Source organism: Dermochelys coriacea, chromosome 6 (assembly GCF_009764565.3).
Source record: "Dermochelys coriacea isolate rDerCor1 chromosome 6, rDerCor1.pri.v4, whole genome shotgun sequence".
Classification (NCBI taxonomy): Eukaryota; Metazoa; Chordata; order Testudines; family Dermochelyidae; genus Dermochelys; species Dermochelys coriacea.
Genome location: NC_050073.1, coordinates 85845740 through 85868334, shown reverse-complemented (window position 1 = coordinate 85868334; position 22595 = coordinate 85845740). Strand labels below are relative to the sequence as shown.

Genomic DNA, 22595 nt, shown 5'->3' with positions numbered 1-22595 from the left:
TGAAAAGCTCCATTCTCCATGTGCTTCTGGGACTGGAGCTTCCTCTCAGCCTGTGCTTCTCCCTCATTCTCTACAGCACATCCTGCTAGTGCTTCTGCCAAATTTCCAGTGTTTCCTTTTCTACCTGCTGGGCTTGGAGTTGCTCCATTTGGGTTAAACTGAGACCCCTTGTTACTCTGTTCAGTAAGAAACCTCAACAGAGCTGATGGCCCCCAGATGGTACAGCCCAGAAATGCAGCATAGCCACCCCAAAAGCTACAAATGCCCCCATCTCCAGACACCTCCAGCCTGAAGGAAGGTCAACCTCTGCCTCAGCCTCTCTGACCTGCAGCCTCAGAGGAGGGGGAGCCTGGCAGCTAAGTTGCCTATCTAGGGAATTGTGGGATGCATGCCCATAAGTCATAGCACTTAACGATTGAATGCTGTCCCAGTGTAGCTGCAGGGCAGTTGAACAACCCATAGACACATGAGCATGGATGCAAACCACCCTGTTAGCTTTAACTGAGCTATGCAACCCCAGCTAGGAACAGTCACACTCACTCAGAAGTACAGAAAGGCCTAAGGGAGTTTTGGCAGCACTCTCCACTCCCTGTTCTGAGCTGAAATCCTCAGTCACCTCCCAAGCAACTCACACATTTCACCTTTTCTGAGGCTCTAAACCATAGGGTTCCTGAGTGCTGCAGCCAGCTGTCTCCCTTGGGCCAGGATGTGTTCTCCCCCCGTTCTTCATCACCTTCCCAGCTCTGACTTTGAATCCCTTGCTAAAGGGGTGACCTGCCCCACTTTCTCCTCTGATCTTCCCAACTTCTTTCTCCACACATGCCACCTCTCCGCCTTACCTCCCCACCACCTTTCCTTTATTGACGATCAATCAGTGGGGGCCTTCACCCTTGCCCTACTGCCCCTCTGCACTGGCTGAGCTGGTGCAAAGGCGCTCTAGAGCAGGTGTAGGCCCCCCCATGGAATACCCTGGCACAGAAAGTTGTCTGTGGGAGCCTCAGAACTAGCTCTGTACCTGCTCTGTCCCCCCATGGAAACACCCAGCACAGGGGACACTCAAGAGCAGGCTGGGAACAGGAGGGTAGCATCTGGGTTGTTGTGTCTTAGAGTCTAAACACCGTTAAGAATAGGGTGAAACCACACTGGCACAGTTGGAGTCCGAATAACCATGTTTAAAGAGATATAACTCAATTCCTATACACTACAGTTGTCTCAAGACTCCAGCTCTTCACCATTGCAGCAGCGCCCATATGGGCCTTGGAAACCAGAGCGCAATCTAGTGCACCCTGAGGGATGGATCTGGACCCATGTTTTCTCCCCTCCCATGTGCTACCGATACCTCAGAGTTCAAACATAGGAATCGCCGCACAAGAGCAGAGCAGTGATCCACGTACTGCAGCGTCTGGTCTCTCACAGCGGCCAGAACCAGATGCTTCAGAGGAAGGTGCCAAAAACAAAACAAAAATCCAGTTAGGAAATAACCTGCCCACAGGAGAAATTTCTTCCTGCCCCTGTCCGTTCTGGGTCACACCCTGACGCCTGAGGGTCTGTATCCCCTCCACACGCTCTGTCACGATGGGGGTCCTCATCCTCCGTTTTTAATCCTACTGCTTGTCAGTTCCCTCAGTCCCCTCCACTGCCCCTCTCCCCGCCATGCTCTGTGCGGGCAGCTCGGCTGTCTGAGAGGGGGGATTTCCCAGGGCTGCTCCCCCAGCTCCTAGCTGTCCAGCGACTCTTTCCATTTCCTGCTGGAGGGCGGCTCGGGGCCTGATTCGCGGGCTGCATGGTGCGCGACCCTCCCGGGATGGAAGCAGACGGGACAGAGCCTGCACAATCTGAGCTTCGGCCGCCAGCTGATGTGTTAACAGCCGCGCGGCCCCCTGGCGTCTCTGTCCCGTGTTGTAGCGGGGAAGTCGCCGCGTCCTCCCGCCCCTCGCCCCCTTCGCCACTTCCAGGGCAACGCTCTGACCCTTCGACTCTCGCCGCCGCGCCGCGCCGCGCCGCGCCCTCGGGGGGGCCGCGGCCGCGGCCAGCTGCGCCGCAACCTGCGCGGGCGCTGCCTCTTTAAGACGCGGCCGGTGGCCGAGCTGCCTGAGGATTGGTGCTTTATTCCCGAGGCCGGGGGATGAGCTCATCTGCAGCCAACCGCGGCGCCTGTGGGGAGCCGGCCCCTCGCTCCGCGCCCGGCCCCAGCAGTGGGGCGAGGGGAGCGGCTCCATGGGGGCGAGGTGGGTCCCGCACCCCCAGGGACCAGGCTCCTGACCCCAGCAGGTACTGTTCGTCCTCGTGCGTGTGATCTGCCCGCTGCGTGTTTCCCCCGCGCCGGGCTGCCCCAGGGCCACCGCAGCCCCATGCCCGAGCCCCTTCCTTGCCCTGTGGGATCAGGCTGGGTCTCCTGGTCCCCTCCCTCCAGCCCGCTCCACGCTCCGAGCAGGAGGGTGGATTTGTAGCCAGGGCGTGGGGCCCTTTGGTGCTGTTTCACTGCTCCCATCTCCCTAGCAGGGCCCTCCTAAGGCCACCAGCGCCAGCTCCCCCGCAGCAGCGGCCTGCCCAGAGCAGCCGGGACTCCAGCAATGTGAGCAAAGGAGCTGGAACTAGGGGTGCTGCTGCACCCCCTGGCTTGAAGTGGTTTCCATCATAGACTGTGTTTACAGTTTGGTTCAATGGATCTCAGCAGCCCCGCGATACAAATTGTTCCCGTGGTGCCCCTGAATGTGAGCTTCCTCACAGCAGTGCCCTGCCAGCGCCAAGCCCTGCAAACTGTAGTCCCATGTGTTTGTGACTGGTGCTGTTAACCTGAGGCAGCCCCAGGCAGAGGGGAGCAAGTGCTTGTTGTGACCAGGGTTGGTCTGTATCTCCTGGATTAGCCTGTTCAACCACAGTGGAATCCACATGAAGTCCCCAGTGCCCTGACTGTTCCATCCATAAAGACTCTTTGTTACATCTCCTCTGGAGAGATCCTGAATGTGGAGGCCCTGGGGCCAGAGCTTTGGCTCGCGATTGTACTCTCTTGCGGTTTGCAGCTGCTGTTCCATTTCGTGCTTGCTCGCAGTTTGTCAGCTGTGATGAGAGACCAGAAATAGCCTTTCACTTCTTCTTTGTGGCAGCAGTGGTGCCCCAGCTACAGCTCTGCGAATGTTCCTCCTTCCCAACCTGCAGCCACCCTTTCCCTGCTACTCCAGTTCTTGACACCCCGCACCCAGCTCTGCTAATGCCCTGCTATTCCAGTCCTGGTCCCCTAGATAGCTCTGCCAAAGTGCTTCACTCCTGACCAGCTATTCCAGGCTTGGTTTCCTCCACTAGCTAGTCTGCCCATGCGCAAGGCCTGACCTGCAGCACCCTGCTATTACTCAGCCCTCCTGCTGCCCTCTCAGATTTTACCAGCACCTTCCCTTCTACTGCCCCCAACTCCTCCCCAGTGTTGTGTTGAAGGGCTTTGTTTTGCTTCTCATTTTCCTTCCCCCCCCTCCCACCCCTCTTTTTCGGGATTGCAGGGACTGAGCTGCTGAGGATGCCCTGAGAGTGGCCAAGCCATGAGCAGAGTCTCCCGTGAGTGCTTGGACTCGGAGTCCTGCTCCCGGGCGCTCTCCCAGGCCCGAATGTATCTCGAGCAGATTCGGAGCCGTGTCTCTCCAGGGGGCCCTGATGTGCATGGAGCTGGGAAGCGGGATTACCTGGTGGATGCAGCAAAGCAGATCCGCCTGGCACTGGAGCGGGATGTGAGCGAGGACTATGAGGAGGCTTTCAATCACTACAAGAATGGCGTGGACGTGCTGCTCAGCGGTGTGCAGGGTATGGTGGGCTTAGGGGCAGGAGTGTAAGGTGTAAAATATTCAGGGTATATGAGGCTTGGTAGCCTGTGCGGTTCAGGGGTGCTGGGGTGCATCAAGCATGGGGCAGTTGGCAGCACACAGGGTACAAGTGCTCAGTGGCTGTGTATGTGGGTTACACAAGGGATTGGGGGTTGGTGGTACAGGGCACTTGGCAGCACGCTGAGATTATGTGCACATTTTGGCAGTATATAAGGGGAGGAGAATCTGCATGGCTTTACGATGGAGTTCTCTGGGTCTCTATGGTAGCAGCCAGGGATGGTGGGGCTGACACCATGACTAGCTGGCGTGGGGAGGGAGCAGAGTGGGCAGGATGATGGGAATGGGTCAGTCATCAGCTGTCAAGCAAGGAGGCATGAGGAAAAGGATAATGACTGAAGGCAGGGCTGCAGGGTAGCGACTGGCTGATGTGGTTGTGGGGCAGAGCTGTGGGGAAGACGTGGCATGTGGGGAAATGGCGTTGGGACATGGTGCGAGGATGAGGCGTTATGAGGGGAAGAGCGTCTGGGTGAGCTATGTGACATTGAGACATGTTGGCCAGAGTGTGATGAGGGGCTGGAATGGTGACTAAAGCCGTGTCCCTCCCCCCCATGCAGTTGACCCCAATAAGGAGCGCCGTGAGGCCGTGAAGCGGAAGATCACACAGTACCTGAAACGGGCTGAGGAGATCTTTAACTGCCACCTGCAGCGGACTCTGGGGAATGGGAGTTCCACTGCCACGGTGAGGTGGGGCTAGGAAAAGGGCTTCGTAGGGACCCCCTGACTGCCCTGGCCGGGACCTCGGGGTGCAATACTGACAGCATATGTGGTGCTGGTTGGACTCCCTGAGTGCAATCCCCTGTGTGGTGCTTACTAGGATGCATGTGGGACAGCTGTGTTGGGGAGAGGGCTAGGACCCGCATGGCTACCAATCTCAACCCCCTAAACATACAAAGGTGCCAGTAGGGCTATAACACTGGCCTCCTGATCAGAGAAAGGCTGAACAGTGCCCAGGAGTGAGGGAGATGTAACTCGGCCTAATGATGGCAGTGATGGTTGGCTCCAGATCCTGCATGTCAACTGCCAAATGTCACAAGGGAACAAGGTTTAGAAAAGCTCTTTCTCAGTGCCTTAACTGACCGCTTCCTGGGGCAGCCCCATCTGGAGCACCCAGAGAAGTGGCTATTCTCAACCTACATGACACACAGCAGTGGCTTGAAAGTGTCTGTAGTGGGGCTGACCTCAGTAACGGGGCTTGTCTGCATTGCATTGTTCTTAAACTCTCCCACCATTGCAGTCCCTCAGATGCAGCTGCTCTCGTGGGATGGCAGCTCCTGTCTATGGGGCTGCATGAACACAGGTCTGGGCAGTATGTCTCTGCCATGCTCTGGGTGCTGTTGTACAGAGAGAATCTATTTTATGGTGCTGGTCAAGGCAGTGAGGGAGAGGTTTAGGGGCTACTGTGCAGGCCCCTTCCTGCCCCAGCATAGACCCAAGGCTGCCCTTGTTGGATAGGCTGGGCCCAAACCAAGATTGAGTCCTGCACCAGCTGCGGAAAGTTGATGGCATCTATGGGTGGGGTGGTGGCTGAAGGGGAGCTGACCCTACCCAGCTGCAGAGGTGAAGGGCTGAGCTGGCTCAGACTAACCATAGCCTATAGCATTATTGGGACTCGCAAGGTTTTTTTTTTTTTTTTAGGTGGCTTATTTAAGCCTCAATTTTTCTTGCGATTTTCTCATTATTAAAAATGGCTGTGATCTCTTGTTTTCAGAAGTGCTGAAGCTACAGGCTGCCCTCAGTTAAGGTGAACACCATGACTGCCTCTAGTGAAAATGGCCTCCATTTCTCTTTCTTCCAATGGGACTGAAACCAGACTGTCCTCAGCTAAGATGGGAGCCACCAGTCCCCCTGTGCGGACCAGACAGGAGGCAGGGCAATGTGGAGGGGCAGGGAATGAGACCAATGGGGTGGGGATTAAGCAGTGATGAGCTGCCAAAATCTTAACAACCGATTCCTTCCTCACCCCACGAGGGAGTCGTTGCCCGCCCCCACCCTCCAGGACTCCTGCCCTATCCAACCCCCCGCGTTCCTTGATGCCTCCCCCAGGACCCCTGCCCCATCCACCCCCCTTCCCTGTCCCCTGACTGCTCCCAGAACCGGGCCACCGTAGTTGGTGCCCACCCCACCCCTAAGAGCCAGAGAGACCTGCCAGCGGTGAGGTGGGGAGTCCCAGCGGTGCTTACCTGGGGCAGCTCCCAGAAAGCATCCGGCAGGTCCCTCTGGCTCCTAGGGGCGGGGTAACATGGCTAGGGGCGGAAAAGGAGGAGCGGCCACTCCCCCCACTGATCACATCAAAAGTGGCACCTTAGGCACCGACCCCCTGGGTGCTCTGGGGCTGGAGCACCCACGGGGAAAATTTGGTGGGAGCAGAGCACCCACCAGCAGCTCCCTGCCTGTGCCCAGCCCCAGCTCACTTCACCTCCGCTCCGCCCCTGAACGCACCGCCCCGCTCTGCTTCTCCGCGCCCCCCCCTGCCAGCTTCCCGTGAATCAGCTGTTCGGGGGAAGCCTGGGAGGGCTGAGAAGCAGGCGGCGGCTTTGCTCTCAGGCCGAGGGTGGCGGAGGTGAGCTGGGGCGGGGAGCGGTTCCCCTGCGCCCCTCCCCCGGGTTACCTGCTGCGGCGCGCGCGGCCCTCCTTGAACCTTCCCCCCCCCCCCCCCGCCCCAACTCACCTCCGCCTCCCTAGGCCTGAGTGCAAAGTCGCTGCCTGTTTCTCGGCCCACCCCAGCTTCCCGCATGAACAGCTGATTTGCGGGAAGCCTGGGGAGGGCAGAGAAGCAGAGCGGGGCGGAGCGGAAGCGGAGGTGAGCTGGGGCTGGGGGTGGGGCGGGGAGCTGCCGGTGGGTGCTCTGCACCCACCAAATTTTCCCTTCGAGTGCTCCAGCCCTGGAGGACCCATGGAGTTGGCACCTAAGGTGCCACTTTTGGCTGGTTAAATTTAGAAGCCCTTTTAGAACTGGTTGTCCCTCGTGGAACAACTGGTTCTAAAAGGGCTTCTAAATTTAACAACCGGTCTAGCAAACCAGCTCCAGCTCACCACTGAGGTAAAGGGCATGTGAGGAGCTGGGACCTAGAATGGAAGGTCAGATGAATGTGTGGAGCAGTGAGACAGGATGGAGAATGTGGGGAGAGCAGGCAGGGCTACTCGTGGGGGGCAAGGGGTGACTTTGGGGACTGGGGAGGCTAGAGCGAGAGAGTATGGGGTGCAGCACACTGAGGGCAAAAGGAGGAAGTGTGAGGGCAGAAGATTGTGGGGCAAGCAGAGAGAAGAGCATGGCAAGATTCTGGGTAGGGCACAGTGATAACCTAGGCAGGGGCAGGAGACGAAGGTGGGAGCTGAGTGAATAGGGGATCAAGAGGGGTACAAATAGCAGCTGCCCCACCTCAAGGGTTAGGAGAGGGTCAGGGCAGTCCTCAGTTCTGTGTGTGCACTTAAGCTTGAACTTGCGTCCATTGGAGGTGGGAGCTTCGCCCTAAAGGCTCAGAAATCCAGACACTGGCGGAAACCAGAGTCCATTTATTTTATTTTATTTTTAAAACAATCGCAATTTTGGGTGTGCGTCGCTGATGGTGTCCGAATGTTTAGGTTTGGCAGCTTTCCTGGCTCCCCACAAGTGAAAAGGGAGACCCCTTCCAGCTGCACTCTGTGACAAGAGCATCTCCAGGATCCTCATTCTCATTTCTCAGAAAGAACAGGAGCACTTGTGGCAGCTTAGAGACGAACACATTTATTAGAGCCTAAGCTACTCCTGTTCTTTTTGCAGATACAGACTAACATGGCTGCTACTTTGAAACCTCTCATTTCTCACTCACTGCCTCACAGGGATACAGCAGCCTTCGCTTTCGGCCCATCAGGACACTCAGCTCGGCTGTGGAGAACCTGAGGCACTGCAAGGTTGTGGGAGTGATTGAGAAGGTAAGGAGCTGCAGCAGAGTCATGGCAGCCCAAACACCTGGTGCTGAGATCCCCTTGCTTGTGCATGCCAAGCAGGATTGAGGCTGGTCACCCACACCTCTCCCACCAGGGAAAACCTGAGTGCTAAAGGGAGTGGGGTGACTCGGCAAGGGGCATTCTGAGCTGACCACTTATTGAATGGGCAAGGCCCCAGTGCCTTGGCAGGAGGCCCAGAATGGTATTGGTGTCTCAGGGGGTTCTCTCTCTTCTGAGCTAGTACTGAACCCTGGGTAGTGGGGAAGTGTGCTGTGCCGCTAGGGGCACTGTTGGAAGAAAAGTAAAACCAATGTCCTGACCACTCTCGGCCATTAAAGGCCCTAAAAATCTTTGCAAACAACTGAATGTCTTTGCCTCATTCCAACCTGCATAGCTACATTTTGCTTCCATAAACTGATGCCCAGTTGCTATGGCGATGGATGCCCTATAGGTTCCATAGACCCCAGCAGAAGTCAGGTTCTCTGGATGATGGCATTGGTTTCCCTGCACCTTCAGCATGTCAGGGCCTTGGAATGAAGGTGTTAGGTTCCTTTCCCCGAACCTGAATTTTGGGTGATAAGATTCATTTCCTTTTGCCTCCCCCCACCCCACCCCTCTCCACTGGCAAGGCCCAAAGGTGGGACGAAATGTATTACACAGATCTAAAGGGAGGAACATAAAGTAATGATGCAGGAAGCTGAAAATGCTGTGGGATTCCCCCCCTTTAGTGTCACTAACTCTTCCTGTATTCCTTGTCTTCTTATCTTCCTATTTCTGAGGTAACTAATGTTGACTGATTAAAAATGTGGCTGGAGGGCAGGGGTAGCTAGAGACACCAAAACAGTAAGGAAAAGAGGTAACTTTGATACTAAAATGAGCCAAGTCCCTTGAAATGGAACTTGGAGTGACAGAAGTCATTGTTTCTGATATGGGCTGTCACCATTGCTTGCAGGTGCAGTTAATCCAGGATCCAGCCACTGGGGGGACCTTTATACTTAAGGTGGGTGTTTCCTATCCCTTGGCTCCTCCATCTCCCTCTCCTTCGGGGGAACCCTCTGGCAAAGTGGTGTCCTGTGCCAGCCTGACCTGAGGAGTATTTCCCATGAGTCCCTCAGCTCTGTTTTGTGCTGTTCAGCAGAAATAAATCTGATAGCAGTATCCAATGTCCTCCTAAAGTCTCCCATGCCCTGGCATGACCCTTCCCCCCCCACATTATCTCCTGCAATCAGAGGGGAATTCAGTCTCCTTATTCACTCAGACATGAGCTGCCTTCCCACTGTCCCTCTAATGGAACTCAGTCCAATGGAGCTGGTGGAACCCAAGCCGTGGATCTGTGTCCAAACTTGAATTGGAGCAGAAATGACATCAGTCTGGGAGTTTTCAGTCTGAGTCCCTGGGGCATTTGTCCAGCACGGTTAGGAGTGATTATCACTGCTCATGAAAAGCCCAGAACTGTAATAACAGAGAGCTTGGAGGCTATGAGTAAGAATGAGGGTCATCAGCTGGAGCTGTGGGAGTGGTGAGGACTGGAGTAGCTGGAGGGATTGAGGTGGATGGGCAGAGCTCTGTGGGTGGGGGGCCAGCCTCAGAATAGTGATGGAGGTTACAGATCAGGAATAACCTGCATTGGCAGAGCTGTGTGGAGTAACAAGGGGTGCTGTGTGGGTGTATTGGCATGGCTGTCTGAGCAGGGTTTGCTGAGCTCAGCGGATGGAGTGCTCTAGTCTGTGTGATTCTGGTGGACAGAGGTAGGAATGAGGGGCTTGTCAGAATGGAATAGACCAGTAGTCCCTCCCATTCAGTCTTCTGCCCTGGTGGTGGCCAGTCTCCTGGGATTCAGTGACACTCAAAGTTCCCAGCTGTATGTTCCCCATGCAGAGCCTCCCCAAATCCCATGTGGAGACCCGTGAGCGGCAGACCATCATCCCGCACGGAGTCCCCTTCATGGCCAAGCTGCTGCACTATTATGTGAGCGAAGACTCCATCTTCCTCCACCTGGAGCATGTGCAGGGTGAGTGTGAGCACCAGGACTCTGCTTCCTTCTTGTCCTAGCCCCTGCTTCTCTGACCCTGATCTGGAGTGAGTGTCTCTCATGTGCTAGAGCTGTTTGGGACCATATTTTGCAGTGAGGGTGATGCCGCAGGGCTCAGAGACCCTGCAGTGGGAGCCAGCAAGCAGCACTGGGGGTTTGGCAGAATAGATAAGAGGCTTCTGGGATCCACGTGGCTGAGAGAATAAGATAGAGATTAGGCTGGTGGAGGCCTGGGAATGATGATGGGGCTCCAGGTTACTGGAAGCAGGGCTGCTGGGCTCATGGAGACCAGGGGGAGGGAATGGAGGCAGGACTCATCAGAACACAGAAATTGCTGTACTGATCAGACCATTGATGTGTCTAGTCTAGTATCCAGTCTCCCATGGTGGCCAATAGCAAATGTATGTGAGGAAGGTGCAGAAAACCCTGCTGTGGACAGACCTTTCAGGGCAAGTTCTCCCTCAGCTGGAATAAGCATATGCACAGCTATGTGCCCCACTACCTGCTCTCAAACTCTGCTGCCACTCATTATTTTGTAGACTTGCATCATGTCCCTTCTGTTCACGTCCTCTTTAAACGAAACTCTCCGAACTCGTCACTCTGGGTCCTGGCCTGGAAGTCCTCCCAGGCCTCCAATCACTTGCACTCCTGTGTCTGAATCCCTTCTCTTTCTGCTATATCCAGCCCGGAAGAGAGTGACCAGAGCACGGTGCTCTAGGTGGGAGTGTGCACCACTAAGATAAGAGGGTTCTGAGCCTAGTGAGGGGTGTGTTCTAGTGGTTCCCGTGATAGGAGAAGGCAAGAGTATGGGACGGGTCCTGCAAGATTTCCAGTCCCAACAGGACTTCTGGGGAAGGCTTGTGGTCTCGTGGTATTTAGCATGAGATTTGGAGACATGTGCTGAGAGCCACTTCCTGTTTGCTGGTTTCCAGCAGACAGCCCACCCTAGGTCACTGCAGGCTTCTGCTACCGCTTTGGGGCTAGGAAGGAATGTTTTCCCCATACCACCGGATTGGTGGAGGCTGGCTGGAGTTTTTTTGCCTTCCTCGCAGCAAAACCTAGGGTTTGGGTTTTGGGCAACTGGAAGGCTGGAATTCTCCCCTCTCAGAGGTCACACTTTGGACCCTCGTGAGAACTGTTTACTTGTCCCAACTTTTGGCAGGTTTCCAGCATAGAAACTTGCTAATTTAGGCTCCAAATCCAAAAAGATAACATAGTGGGTATCCCAATGGCATCTCTTTATGAGGTAGGGGCATGGTGTCTAACCTTGTGGGGGCAAATGCGAACCAGGGACCAGGAGACTACTTCAGGGGACCACCCTGCCAATGTGCTTGATGGCGGTGCTGGCTGGGGGTTGAGGTCCCCTCTTGCCTCTGCTCCCAAAAGGGGGAGGGATGCTAGTGGAGGCATACAAATTCCCTCCTAGTGTGATGATTAGCTCCCCCTGTGGTGGGAACCCCCCAGAATTGGCAAAGGATCAGTGGGGTGTGAGGGATTGCGCTGGGCTGCCCATCGATGGGACACTTGGATGTAATTCGACTAATAAAGTTGCGGCCTGAGTGAAACTCATAATACCAAATGTCCTTCCTTTCGTCCACACAATGAGAACACAAACAGCGTTATCCTACTGCCAGGAATATTTTCAGTTCCACTCCTTAAGCATCCTGACACTTTGTTTTATTGCCCAACAGTGCTGAGCAGAGATTGTCACTCCGTTATCTGTGATGGCGCCTAAGCTTTTGCCTGTTTGGCTGCAGCTCATTGCTATTGTTTGAGTAATTCAGACTGTTCCTTCCAGCGTGCATCATCCTGCTTTGCCAACACTGAATTCCATCTGCCATGGTGTTGCCCATTCACCCAGCTTTGTTGGATCCCTCAGGAGTTCCTCAGTCTTTAATCTCCACTTATGTAAATAATTAGCTGTGAATGTTGCCACCCCACTGCTCACCCCTCCCCCAGAGTGTTAATAAGCACAATAAACAATACCACACATCAGAGTGCCTCTTTCAATTTTTTTTTTTTTGCCATGCTGAACATTTATTTCCTTCCTATCCTTTGTTTTCTGTCAGGGATTAGCAATGGGCTAAGGCACAGAGCTATATTCTTGCCCCATGACTATTTTGTTAGTCACTTTTGAGGGGCATTGTAAAGTTGTTTTTTGGTTTTAAAAGCATGTGTAAACTACATTGGCCTGTTCTCCTTTTCTCCCCCTTATTTTGCTGATCCACTAGATTAGAGGGGCATGATTTTTCTTCGCAGAAGCCCTGCTGGTTTGCACCATCATATCATTATCATTCAGACTTGGCAGATAGAGACTGGGGGGCAATAGGAAGCTGGTTAAGTCTTCCAGATTCTGGGCCACCTCTGCCTCAGCATGAGTTATAGAGCAGTCTGAGGGGTGCTAACCGATGCTGCTGGCATAAGGGCCCTTAGGGATCAGCATAGCTCTGTCCTTCCTCTGCCACCTCTCCCTCCCCCTGTCCCCTGTGCTGGAGTGTGATGGCTGGCAGAGAGGGTAGCTTGTGTGGCGACTGACTCAGCTGACTATGCCAGGGAGGAGTTCCCCTCCACCAGGGGAGTTCTCCTTTGGCTGCAGTGCTCACTGGTCTGCAGTTCCCAGTGTTCCTTGTGCCTCTCTCACATAAGTTCCACATTTGCTACCCTTGTGTTACTCATGTAGTAACTGATTTTAATGTGACTGCAGATTTTTGTTAACCACTCAGCCACTCATTGTCAAGCTCCTGCAAAAAATTCTTGGGTGAATGCCATCCAAGCCTGAGGATTCACTCACTCATGCATAATTTATCCGTTTGTTCCTGCACCCCCTCTTCGGGCACTTCAGTCTCTGACAGTGCCTCATCTTCATTGTCATGGGGACCAGAAAGGCCTTCTCGGGGCATAGAGGAAATGGTCATGGGGCAAGAAGAGGGATGAAAATGGGTCTGAGGTCTGGGAGGGAGACAACTGTTGGGATCAAGGGAGCTGAGGAGAGGGGGTGGAACTGGGCCCTGGGAAGAAGAAGAGGTGGAGACAAGCTGCTGATGAGGCCAGAAAGAAGGAGAGAGAGGAACCCACTGTGATTAGGGGCCCAGAGAAGATTCTCAGTGAATTTTTTTTCAGCATGTTAATTTAAGCTGCTCTGCATGTGAGCCTGATGCCTGCTGAGCCCTGAAGGCTGGTGTCACGGTAGTAGGTGGTTGGGTTGTCTGTCTGCCGGGGACCTGGAATGGTTTCTGCCCCCTAATACTTTTTGTCTTCCCTTCACTCTCCAGGAGGGACACTCTGGTCCCATCTTCACTCCTGGCCTCGATTACAGCAAGGTTCCTCTGATGGCCCCAGTAGCCTAATCCCAAAGCCCAGCTCAGCTCTGGTAGGCTATGGTGAGAAGCAGCGAGTAGGGAGCCGCCCGGGGGCTGGCTCGCAATCCAGCCAGAGCTCCAGCTTCTGCCCAGAGAATGGCACTGACTTCCCAACCTCTGCGAATTGCCATTCACCAGAAATTGCTGACCAATCATCCTCTCAGGAGCAGTCACCTGACCACATGGATGCCAGACCAGGGACTGGCTGCAGGTTCCATACTGGCCCCACCAATGGCCTTAAGGGAGTTACTGGGGGGAAGGATTTAAGTGCAACATACACTCTGTTTGGTGTCACTGATTATGCCATCATGGCAATGGCCAAGGGATGCAGGGACCAGAGCTTGGCCTTCCAGTCATGTGACTTATTAACCAGCAGTGATGGTGTCAGCAATGTATCAGAGAGGGAAGCTTCTCAGCAGGACACAAGGCTACCGGCTGATGAAAGGCCGCCCCAGTCTCCTGCTGCAGTCCCGAAGGCTGTTGGAGGAGGCCACCTGGTGAAGGTGGAACCTCGAGTTTGCCAGGTGTCTGATGCTCCCTGGGTTCAGCCCACATGGCCCCCAGTGGCTCCCCCAGGACAAAGGCAGCTGCACCCTGGAACCACCCTGCACAGCTCCAGTGAGTCCTACAAGTGTGACGCTGGGGGGCAGGAGTCATTGAGGAGTATCTCAAGGGCCCGAGAAGGAGAAGGCCATGATCAGCACAGAGAGCATCCAACTGCAGGACAGCGTGGGCCTCCAGTCCATCGTTTTTTCCAAGGGGATGGTCAGGGTACCTGGGATGTGAATGAAGAACTCATCCGGCTGTGGGCAGCCGAAATGCTCTTGGCTCTGGAGGGACTCCACCAACAGGGTGTGCTGTGCCGGGACCTCAACCCCAGAAACCTGCTGCTAGATGGTGCTGGTAGGTGCTGCTTGAGGCTATAGCATGAGAAGGAGTTCTATCCTCTCAACAAGGGGGCCTGTGGCATCTGATCCACTCCAGGATGCTTTGTCCCTTCACTACATCTCTCTGTGTTTGTTCTGTGAAGTCTGAGCAACTCTGATCCAGACCCCACCCCCTATGCTCCAGGCCTTAGGGGCTTCTAGGAGACTGCTACAGTCTGCTGTGCATGAGTCAGTGCCTGGAGACCACCAGCAGAGGCAGAACAAGGCTGCTCAGGAATGTTAGCCACATGGACCACATCATGTTCTCTGGGGGTCCTGGCTACTTGGGAGACCCCCTCTGAGCCTTCACAGAGGAAGTTGAGATCAGCTGGGGCAGTCAGGCTAACAGTCCCCAGGGCTAATAGTTTGGGGCCTTTGATTCTGCAAGTCAGCCCTCCCACCCTTGGTCTGGCAGCCTGAGTTCATTGCTCTCCAGATTGCACTGCACAGCCTGTCTCTTCTCTCGAGGCGGGGGTGTGTGTGTGTGTGTCTGTGTGATGAAGAATGTGGGTCAGTTTAGAAACCTACAAAATAAACGGTGAATCCTTGCAGGGCTCCTTTGAATGAGAAGCTGGGAAAAATAACCCCTTCCCCCTTGCCCCAGACCCCTCATCCTCTCTCCTTGCTCCATCCAGCTACTCCTGCTTGGATCCCATCCTATCCAGCCCTTTCACTAGCTGCAGACCTGTCACTCCCACTGCCTGTTCCCCAGAAGAATCTAGTCCTTGCTGTGCATGTGGGAGTCACGTGTTCTGGGGCCTGGTGCTCCTTTGTGGCTCAGACCAGTGAAAACATTGGAGCCCAGCTGTGTTGCAGGGCACAGGGGAGGTGCCAGTGGGGTAGCTTTTCCCATCAGGTCCTGTTGCAGGGGACAGGAGCCTGGAGGGACAGGGCCATGGCTTGTGGCACATGCTGCAATTATTGGGTGTCTTTTGTCCTGACCTCCCTCCCTGACCCTGACTAGCACTGTTTCACAGGTCACATCCGTCTCACCTTCTTTGGCCAGTGGACCGAGGTGGAGCCACAGTGCTGCAGCCAGGCCCTGGAAGATATGTACAGCGCCCCAGGTAAGGGAACAATCTACTGCCTTCTCTGATGCCCCCTTGAGACACAGCAGGAGATTTATATCTGCCCAGCAGCATCTCCCACTCTGCCTGATCTCTTCCAAGGGCAGCAGCCGCCAGCGCCTATGGGAGCTTGATGCTCGGTTGCCTTTCAGCATCTCCCTCCTATTTGATCTTGAACTCATTTGGCTTTCTCTGCAGAAGTGGGTGGGATTTCTGAGCTGAATGAGGCCTGTGACTGGTGGAGCTTTGGGTCCCTGCTGTACGAGTTACTGACTGGAATGGTGAGTGGTTTCTGTGTCCCGATCTTATGACACAGGCAGGGGACATCACAGTATCAATTCTAGTATTGGTGCCCCAGTGCACATGGGGGGCTAGGAGGAGTCTGTGTCCTGGGGCGTAGATCGGGCTCCAGGCTGAGTTGTCACTGGGCATGGCTCCTAGTACCGGAGCCTGGGTAGCTGGATGCTGCTCCCCTGGGGTGCTGAAAGCCTGAAGCTGATGAGCAATTGAATTGTGGGAGATGGGCACTGGGGAGGCTGAGACTGTTACTCCCATGATGCTTGGGGAAGGGCAGTGGCAGATGAGGTGTAAGGTGGATATTCCTCTCTGAACAGTGCCTGCTGCACAGGGGTCTCCTCACTGTCTGTCTGTCTCTCCTGCAGTCGCTGTCCCAGAGCCACCCCTCGGGGATTCACCCTCACACTCAGCTGCACCTTCCGGAGAGGCTCAGCCTGTCTGCTGCATCCCTGCTCACTGAGGTGAGGACACCCAGCTGCTGTGAGCAGGGGGAGGGGGCCATGGCTCTGGAGTAGGGCTAAGGAAGCTTCGGCTGGAGCCTGCTGGGTGAGGGGTGGGAAGGGCCCTTGTTGGCGCTGTGCTGCTGCTCCCCATCTCATCCCTCATTTCCTTCTAGCTGCTGCAGTTTGACCCCAAGCGACGCTTGGGCTCTGGAGGAGGCGGAGTCAACAAGCTGAAGAGCCATCCCTTCTTCAGTACCATCCAGTGGAACAAGCTGGTTGGCTAGACAGACACGTGGAGCAGCGAGGAGTGAAGGATGGAGTCATGGTGCCAGGCAGGGGACTGGCAGAGTGGGGCCCAGGGAGAGACCCAGATCCTGTTGGGGAGGCAGAATATCCCCCTAGATCATTGGGTCACTGGGACCTGTGATCCTGGGTGGTACTTGCAGCTCTGCCAGTCTCAGGGAGGTCCACTTCTGCAAGGGCTGATGGCAGAGGTCTGGATTGGGTCCAATTTGCAGCCTTGGGTTCTTCTTCCTGGGATAACTTCCATTGGCGTTGCAGTAGAATTTCCAAGAGATCAGGCCAGGCTGGGGTCAAGTCATGTTGTCTCCCTGCCCTCCTTCCCCCAGGTCCTCCTATTCTCACCCTACATCTAACCCAACCCTGGTAAAGGTCACTGACCCCTACAGAGGTGAAGACATCAGTGTCAGGGGACCTAACTCAGTGCTCTTGGCCTACTACCCTTGCTGTCCCATGGGTTCCCTGGGACATTCCTGCCCCTCTTGACCCACAAGCTCTGTGGGGCCCTCCTTGCCTCCCCTGCTCACCTAGGGGCCTAGAGGGGCAGTATCTCCCTCTGGGGCAGCTCCTTCTCTGTCCATAGATTCCACCAGCTCCCTGATTCTGCCTGCCCTTGTCAGTGTGGGATTCCCCCCCATCCCAGTTACTCTCTCCCTATTTCTCTCTGTTGCCTGAGCTCTTTACGGATTAATAATGCATTCCCAATGGCTACCACTAGATGGGGTCTGGAGTTGTGGTCTGTGTGTCTCACTGGCTGCATGTGCACTAGCAGCACCTGCCCATGCTGTCTTAGGGGTGGGGGGAGGAGCCACCCCCTCTGCTCCCCAGTGTGTGAGAGGCTCCCCTGGGATCTCCCACCTGCTCCGAGTGAATGTCTGAAATCAATAAAACAGCTTCGCCCAAGTGGGGGGTTTGTTTCTGATTTACACATCATGGGACCCTTGCTCAGATTCCCCTCCCAGGTAAAGACCCTGATCCTTGGTCAAGAGCTCCTATGTTGGGTACAAACCCGTTCAGAGGTCACAGGCCTTAGCACCAGATCCTCTGCCAGACAGGACTATGAGAACTCAAGGCCAGGGTCAGGCTCCAGTTTCAGAGGGGACTCTAGCCTGAGACCACCCCCCAAATCACACATGAGAGCAGAAGATCCCCATGACCAGGCTGGGGCAACCTCCCATCCCCTACAGGCCATGCTTCAAGGTCAAGGGATAGGACTTAGAAGATTCTATTTAGGTCTATTTAATAATTACAACCCACTGTCTGGGGTTTCCTAAGCTGCCTTGCTCCCTTCTTGGTTTTCAGATGTTGGTAGAAGGGATTCTGTGCTCCTGTTTTCTGTCTCAGTAAGACTGTGTGGCTATGGCTCTTTTGTCCCTTGCAGAACAGCAGCAGCACACTGAACCCCCTTCATTCCCCTCCTGGAGGCATTTCCTTCCACCACTTCCTTCTGCCTGCTCTGTACCCTCAGCCCACACCTGCTACTGCAACCTCAGCACCTTCTGAGTTCTACTTTCAGGGAGATGTTTCTGTACTTGCAACCAGTACTCCGTCTCCTGGGCGCTAAGGCTGTGGACAGGAAGAGGCTGGAGGGTGAGGGTGACTCACTGTGGAACAAATGGCTGGGGCAGGGCCTGCAGATGATGTTTAATTTCTGAGAAACTGGCCAAGTGGCAGGAGCAGACAAGGCATTAACCAGCTAGAGTCTTAAACTGCTCTGTAAATGCAGTGCAAGGAGAGAGGAAGGCAAGGAGGGGGGGAAGGCAGGGACTGTTCCCTGACCTCTGGCAGCTCAAGCCTGCACTACAGCAGCCCTGCTGCTATTCCAGTCCTTGGCCCAGTAAGCGAGGGCCAGATGCAGAGGTGGGCTAGGCCCAGTAGGGAGCTAGGAGCAGGTGGGAGGGTCTGGTAAAGGGACTAAGTTGCCAGGTGCCGCCTTTGCCTCGCTTGTTCTTGCCCCACCTGGAGCTGGAACTCCTGCCCAGGAACTCCCCAACAGCTTCTGTGGCATGGCAGCGTCTCCTGCACTCTCCTTAGCTGGAAGCAGAGGGAGGTTCCTAAACCCCAGGGGAGAATGAATCCCATTCACAGAGACACATGGCGTGGGAGTGGATAGCTGGGAGTGGAATGGGCCTTTCTAAAGTAAACAGCTGCTGGTGTGGTGGCTGAGAAGAGGGTGGGGGAGCGGGGCCAGCCCACAACATTTTGGCACCCGAGGTGGGGAGCTCAAATGACACCCCCATTCCCCCTCGCTTGGGCCAAAACTTTGAAACTCTGGGTCCTAGTGGCGCCCCCCGCACAGTCTGGCACCTAAGGCGGCCGCCTCAGTTCGTCTCATGGTAAGGCCAGCCCTGTGGGGGAGCCATTGGCTCATTTCCTCTTTCATCACTCTCGTGGCAGCCAAAGAGCTGTACATTCCCCTCTGATGAGCCCACACCAGGCCTCCTGCTGTTGCATATTCTGAAGACATGGCACTTGGCTCGCAAAGTGGCTGCCACGAGAGGCTCTTTGCTTGGCTCTCGGGCGCTGCCTAGCTAATGGAAGGGCCAGTAGCAGCAGAATGCTAATGGACTGTGTGCAGCTTATCCTAAGGCCCTCACAGCCATGCTGCAGGGGGTTTATGTTTTCAAGCCCTGTCCCCCAAGGGGACTGCAGGCTGGAGCAGCGGGGAGCTGGTGCAGATGGCAGGGAAATCAGTGGAGGTGCCAGTGAAGCTGCATTGCAGCTAGGCTCCCCTTACCTGTCTGGCAAAGAAAGGCTATCCCCAAACCCCCTCACAGACGTGGAAGGGACTGGTTCTAGCTTCTGCCTAGCTCAGGCCGTCCCCCTGCTCCCAGCTCCTCATGGATTGCCCCTAGTCAGCGAGCTGGATGGCTGGGGAAGCGTCCACTCAAGAGCAAGAAATGAAACTTAGTAACTGCCTCTCCTGGCTTGTCCTTTTGGCCAGCATGTGGGACACACAGGCCTGGGGGTGGGGAGGGGGATGCTAAGGAGACGGAGGATGCATGTGTCTGCCTGTCTAGCACAGATTTCTCCCGCCCACAAGGCTCGATGCTCACCCAGTAGCTGGCCAGTTCTGTGGGGCTGCATTGCCATCACAGTGAGCAGTGTCACTAGCAGAGCACCATGCCTTGGAGCAGGAAAGGAGCTGGGAAAGAGGGTGAAAAGGACCAGTGCAAAAGGAAGCCAGCCCCTCTACCTGACCACCAGCACTCAAAGTGCTTCTTGCAACCTCAGGAGGGCAGCCCTTCTGCATCCATGTGCACAAGAGCACCTGCTTGGCAGACAAGCTAGAGCAGCTGGCCTCCAACTTTTTCATCACATGGGCCATATTTTACTTGAGCAGCCACCTCTGAACACAAGGGAACTGGGCTGGTTGGGCACCATCTGTAACTATAAAAGCCCCACTTTGGGAGTCAGAGCTAACAGGGGGTTGGGGCAAGACATGGTCTCTGGAAGCGGTTTTGTCTGATGAGGCTATTTCCTCACAGCTTTTCCCCCTCAGCCGAGGAGCTGGTTTCTGTGCCAGTATCTGATACATGTTAAAGGTATACTGTACGTGGACAGAAATGCTAATACCACTCTGCTTTGTTGTATTTGCATTAGCCACAGCTGCTGTAGTTTTCACTTGCCCTGTCCTGGCTGATACTGGGATCAGGCTTTATTTGGCAAAGAGACAGGTGACACCATAAATGAGGGGAGTGGAGCACAAGCGTAAAACAGGAAAACTTTAACCTCCAGCCGTGAGATTCATCCTCCTTCCACCCACAAGCCTTAGAGTTTAGAGGCGATACTGGCCACATCTGCTCACAGTGTAGGCAAAGGTGCCTCCTTGCAGCTATTAAGCACAATTGGTTAGACATCTGTGACCCTTTTGTGCCAATTCAGCTCTTACCCCTGTGGCATTTTAAGATTAGTACAGAGCATGCTGCATGGGCCTTTGCTCTGAGACCTTGGCCAAGCTCCAACAGCTGCAAAGTAGGTTTGCTTACTGCCAGGAAATAGATTTCAGAGTAGCAGCCGTGTTAGGCTGTATTCGCAAAAAGAAAAGGAGTACTTGTGGCACCTTAGAGACTAACAAATTTATTTGAGCATAAGCTTTCGTAAGCTACAGCTCACTTCATCGGAAATGCATCCGATGAAGTGAGCTGTAGCTTACGAAAGCTTATGCTCAAATAAATTTGTTAGTTTCTAAGGTGCCACAAGTACACCTTTTCTTTTTGCCAGGAAATAGACTTTTCTGTGTGCAGTTGGGAGACATTTCTGACCCATCACAGGAGCAGATGAGATTAGCTAACAGGCAAGCTCACAGCTCTGAGGTTTTACGACTTGGGGGAGGGAGGAGTACCTTTAGAACTCGCTCTCCACTTGGTCCAAAGGCTTTACTGAACCTCCAGCCCAGCCCAGCCCAGTCCAGCCCAGGGCTTATCTTTTCCCAGGATTCAGCTACACAAGTAGGGTTTGCCTTTTGTATTTTGAACTCTGTGCGTGCAGTAGGCTTGTGATATTGGACATGTTTTATAACATAACCAGGTGGGCAGTTCAGTTCCACAGCAGCTCTCCGTGCAGCCATTCAAGAGCACAATGGCTTCTTCTTTCTTTATGTACAAGGAGAAATATTTTGTACCTCATGGCTATTTTTCCAAATGAACATGGGCTTTCTTGAGTCTGCACAAGCCAGAGTCCATCACCAAAGAAAGCAGGCTTGACTCACAGGACCCGGCAGCACAGAGAGCTTTTAGCTACAGCCAGGAGCTTATTCCCTCTCCTTAGTGCCATTGCTGTAGATACAATTTAATGCATCCGATGAAGTGAGCTGTAGCTCACGAAAGCTTATGCTCAAATAAATTTGTTAGTCTCTAAGGTGCCACAAGTACTCCTTTTCTTTTTGAGAATACAGACTAACACGGCTGCTACTCTGAAAACTTTAGAAGAAGAGGCTCTTCTATGCTCATAGCTGTGAAATGGGCAAGTAAAAGCAACTGCTTGGGATCTATCCAGCACCCTCCAGCAAGGGCTGATGCAATCCATGGCCAGGAGCTGTTTGCGAATGTTCTGAGGGCTAGGGCTTCTCCCTTGGGTGATAATGTCACACCAAGGCAGACTGTCATGTCTGAGATTCAGCTTCTGGTTTTAATTTCTTCATTTTATTCTTTTAACTTTCATTCTACCTTCCTCTGCAAACCTAAATGTTCCTCTACCCGCTCAGTGAGAGCGCCCTGAAAAGAGCAAATTAATGGCACCGCCATGCTAGAGCTTCACTTTTCGGTCTTTCCCCAAAAGCCAATAGCTCCAGCTCCCTCATTGCTTTGAAGACCCTGCTCTGCATGGCCATCATTTGTCAATATCCGGCAATTATTGGGCTGTCAGAATCATCAGTTTTCTACCTGCAGTGGTCCCAGTGCCACAGAGTAGGAAAGGGATAATCCCTCTTACATTAGACCTCTGCATTTGCAACCTAAAATGACACTGCAACCATAACCCCCTGCAAGTTCCTGTCTAGTTGGTGTTTGACTAAATAGGGGTCTTGGACCCCTAATAGTCAATCATGGAACCAAACAAGCACCTGTGTTTCTCATTCCCATAGCAGAGACAACAGGCAAAGCTCTGAACCTGCCACAGCTGCAAAGATAGTCAAGCTAATGCCCATGGCATGATGAGAAACAAGAGTTGACGCTGCTACAGAGGCAAATAGAGCTGCACATCTGACCCGGTGATCGTCACTACATGACGAGTGAGGGAGCCAGCTGAGGCGGCCACTCTAAGCTATATACCCCTCCCCCCAACCTATCTAAGCCCTTAGACAAAAACAGGCTTGCAGAGTTAATGAATTTATTCCCTTGACAAAAAAAGGCCATAAGAGGGACCTGGTGCAGAGAATGCAGTCAGAAAAATCTTGCCTCAACTTCCATCATCACGGTGGTGGCAAATGCCCTGGTGCAGGGCCCAGCACCAGATTCCCCTCAGTGGGGACTACTCTTCCCATGGTGCTTCCAGCTAGTTTCTTGCACCAAGTCAGGGACACAGATTCAAAACCCACCTCCAGCATGCACACACTCCTGCTCCCCTTCCCCACCCCGCTACACGCCACCGTTAAATCATTTCCCTGGTTTATGTCTTTAAAACCCATTGCGTTAAATACTTTAATTACAAGTTGTGTAGGGGGTGAGAGTAATAGACCCGGCAGGGACTCCAAGAGCCCTCGCTCACCGCTACGTGTGCACAATATGTACTAAGGATATGCCCCCACACACCAGCAGCCTGGATGCAGGGGCCCTTTGCCTAGCTGTCTCACAGCAGGGGGCAGGCCAGGCCATTGCAGACAGGAAGCTGATGGTTTCACGCACCAACACTGGGCTGTAAATCAAAGGCAGC

General features: G+C 54.2%; 1 protein-coding gene across 1 annotated transcript; it reads left to right on the top strand.

The window, feature by feature from the left end:
- Window positions 1-57: 57 nt before the first annotated feature.
- Window positions 58-17126, top strand: RPS6KL1 (ribosomal protein S6 kinase like 1). The gene is made up of 11 exons (XM_038406805.2): window positions 58-2271; window positions 3495-3792; window positions 4427-4551; window positions 7692-7784; window positions 8752-8799; window positions 9678-9810; window positions 13104-14093; window positions 15094-15183; window positions 15382-15464; window positions 15846-15941; window positions 16097-17126. Exons 2-11 carry the CDS (start codon window positions 3534-3536, stop codon window positions 16205-16207), a joined length of 2028 nt encoding a protein of 675 aa, XP_038262733.1. The 5' UTR covers window positions 58-2271; window positions 3495-3533; the 3' UTR covers window positions 16208-17126.
- Window positions 17127-22595: the final 5469 nt, after the last annotated feature.

Coding starts and splice junctions, on each gene's coding strand:
- RPS6KL1 (XM_038406805.2), top strand. CDS start 3,534: ATGAGCAGAGTCTCCCGTGAGTGCTTGGACTCGGAGTCCTGCTCCCGG. Junction 8,800..9,677: donor GGGGGACCTTTATACTTAAG/GTGGGTGTTTCC, acceptor TTCCCCATGCAG/AGCCTCCCCAAATCCCATGT. Junction 15,184..15,381: donor AGATATGTACAGCGCCCCAG/GTAAGGGAACAA, acceptor CTTTCTCTGCAG/AAGTGGGTGGGATTTCTGAG.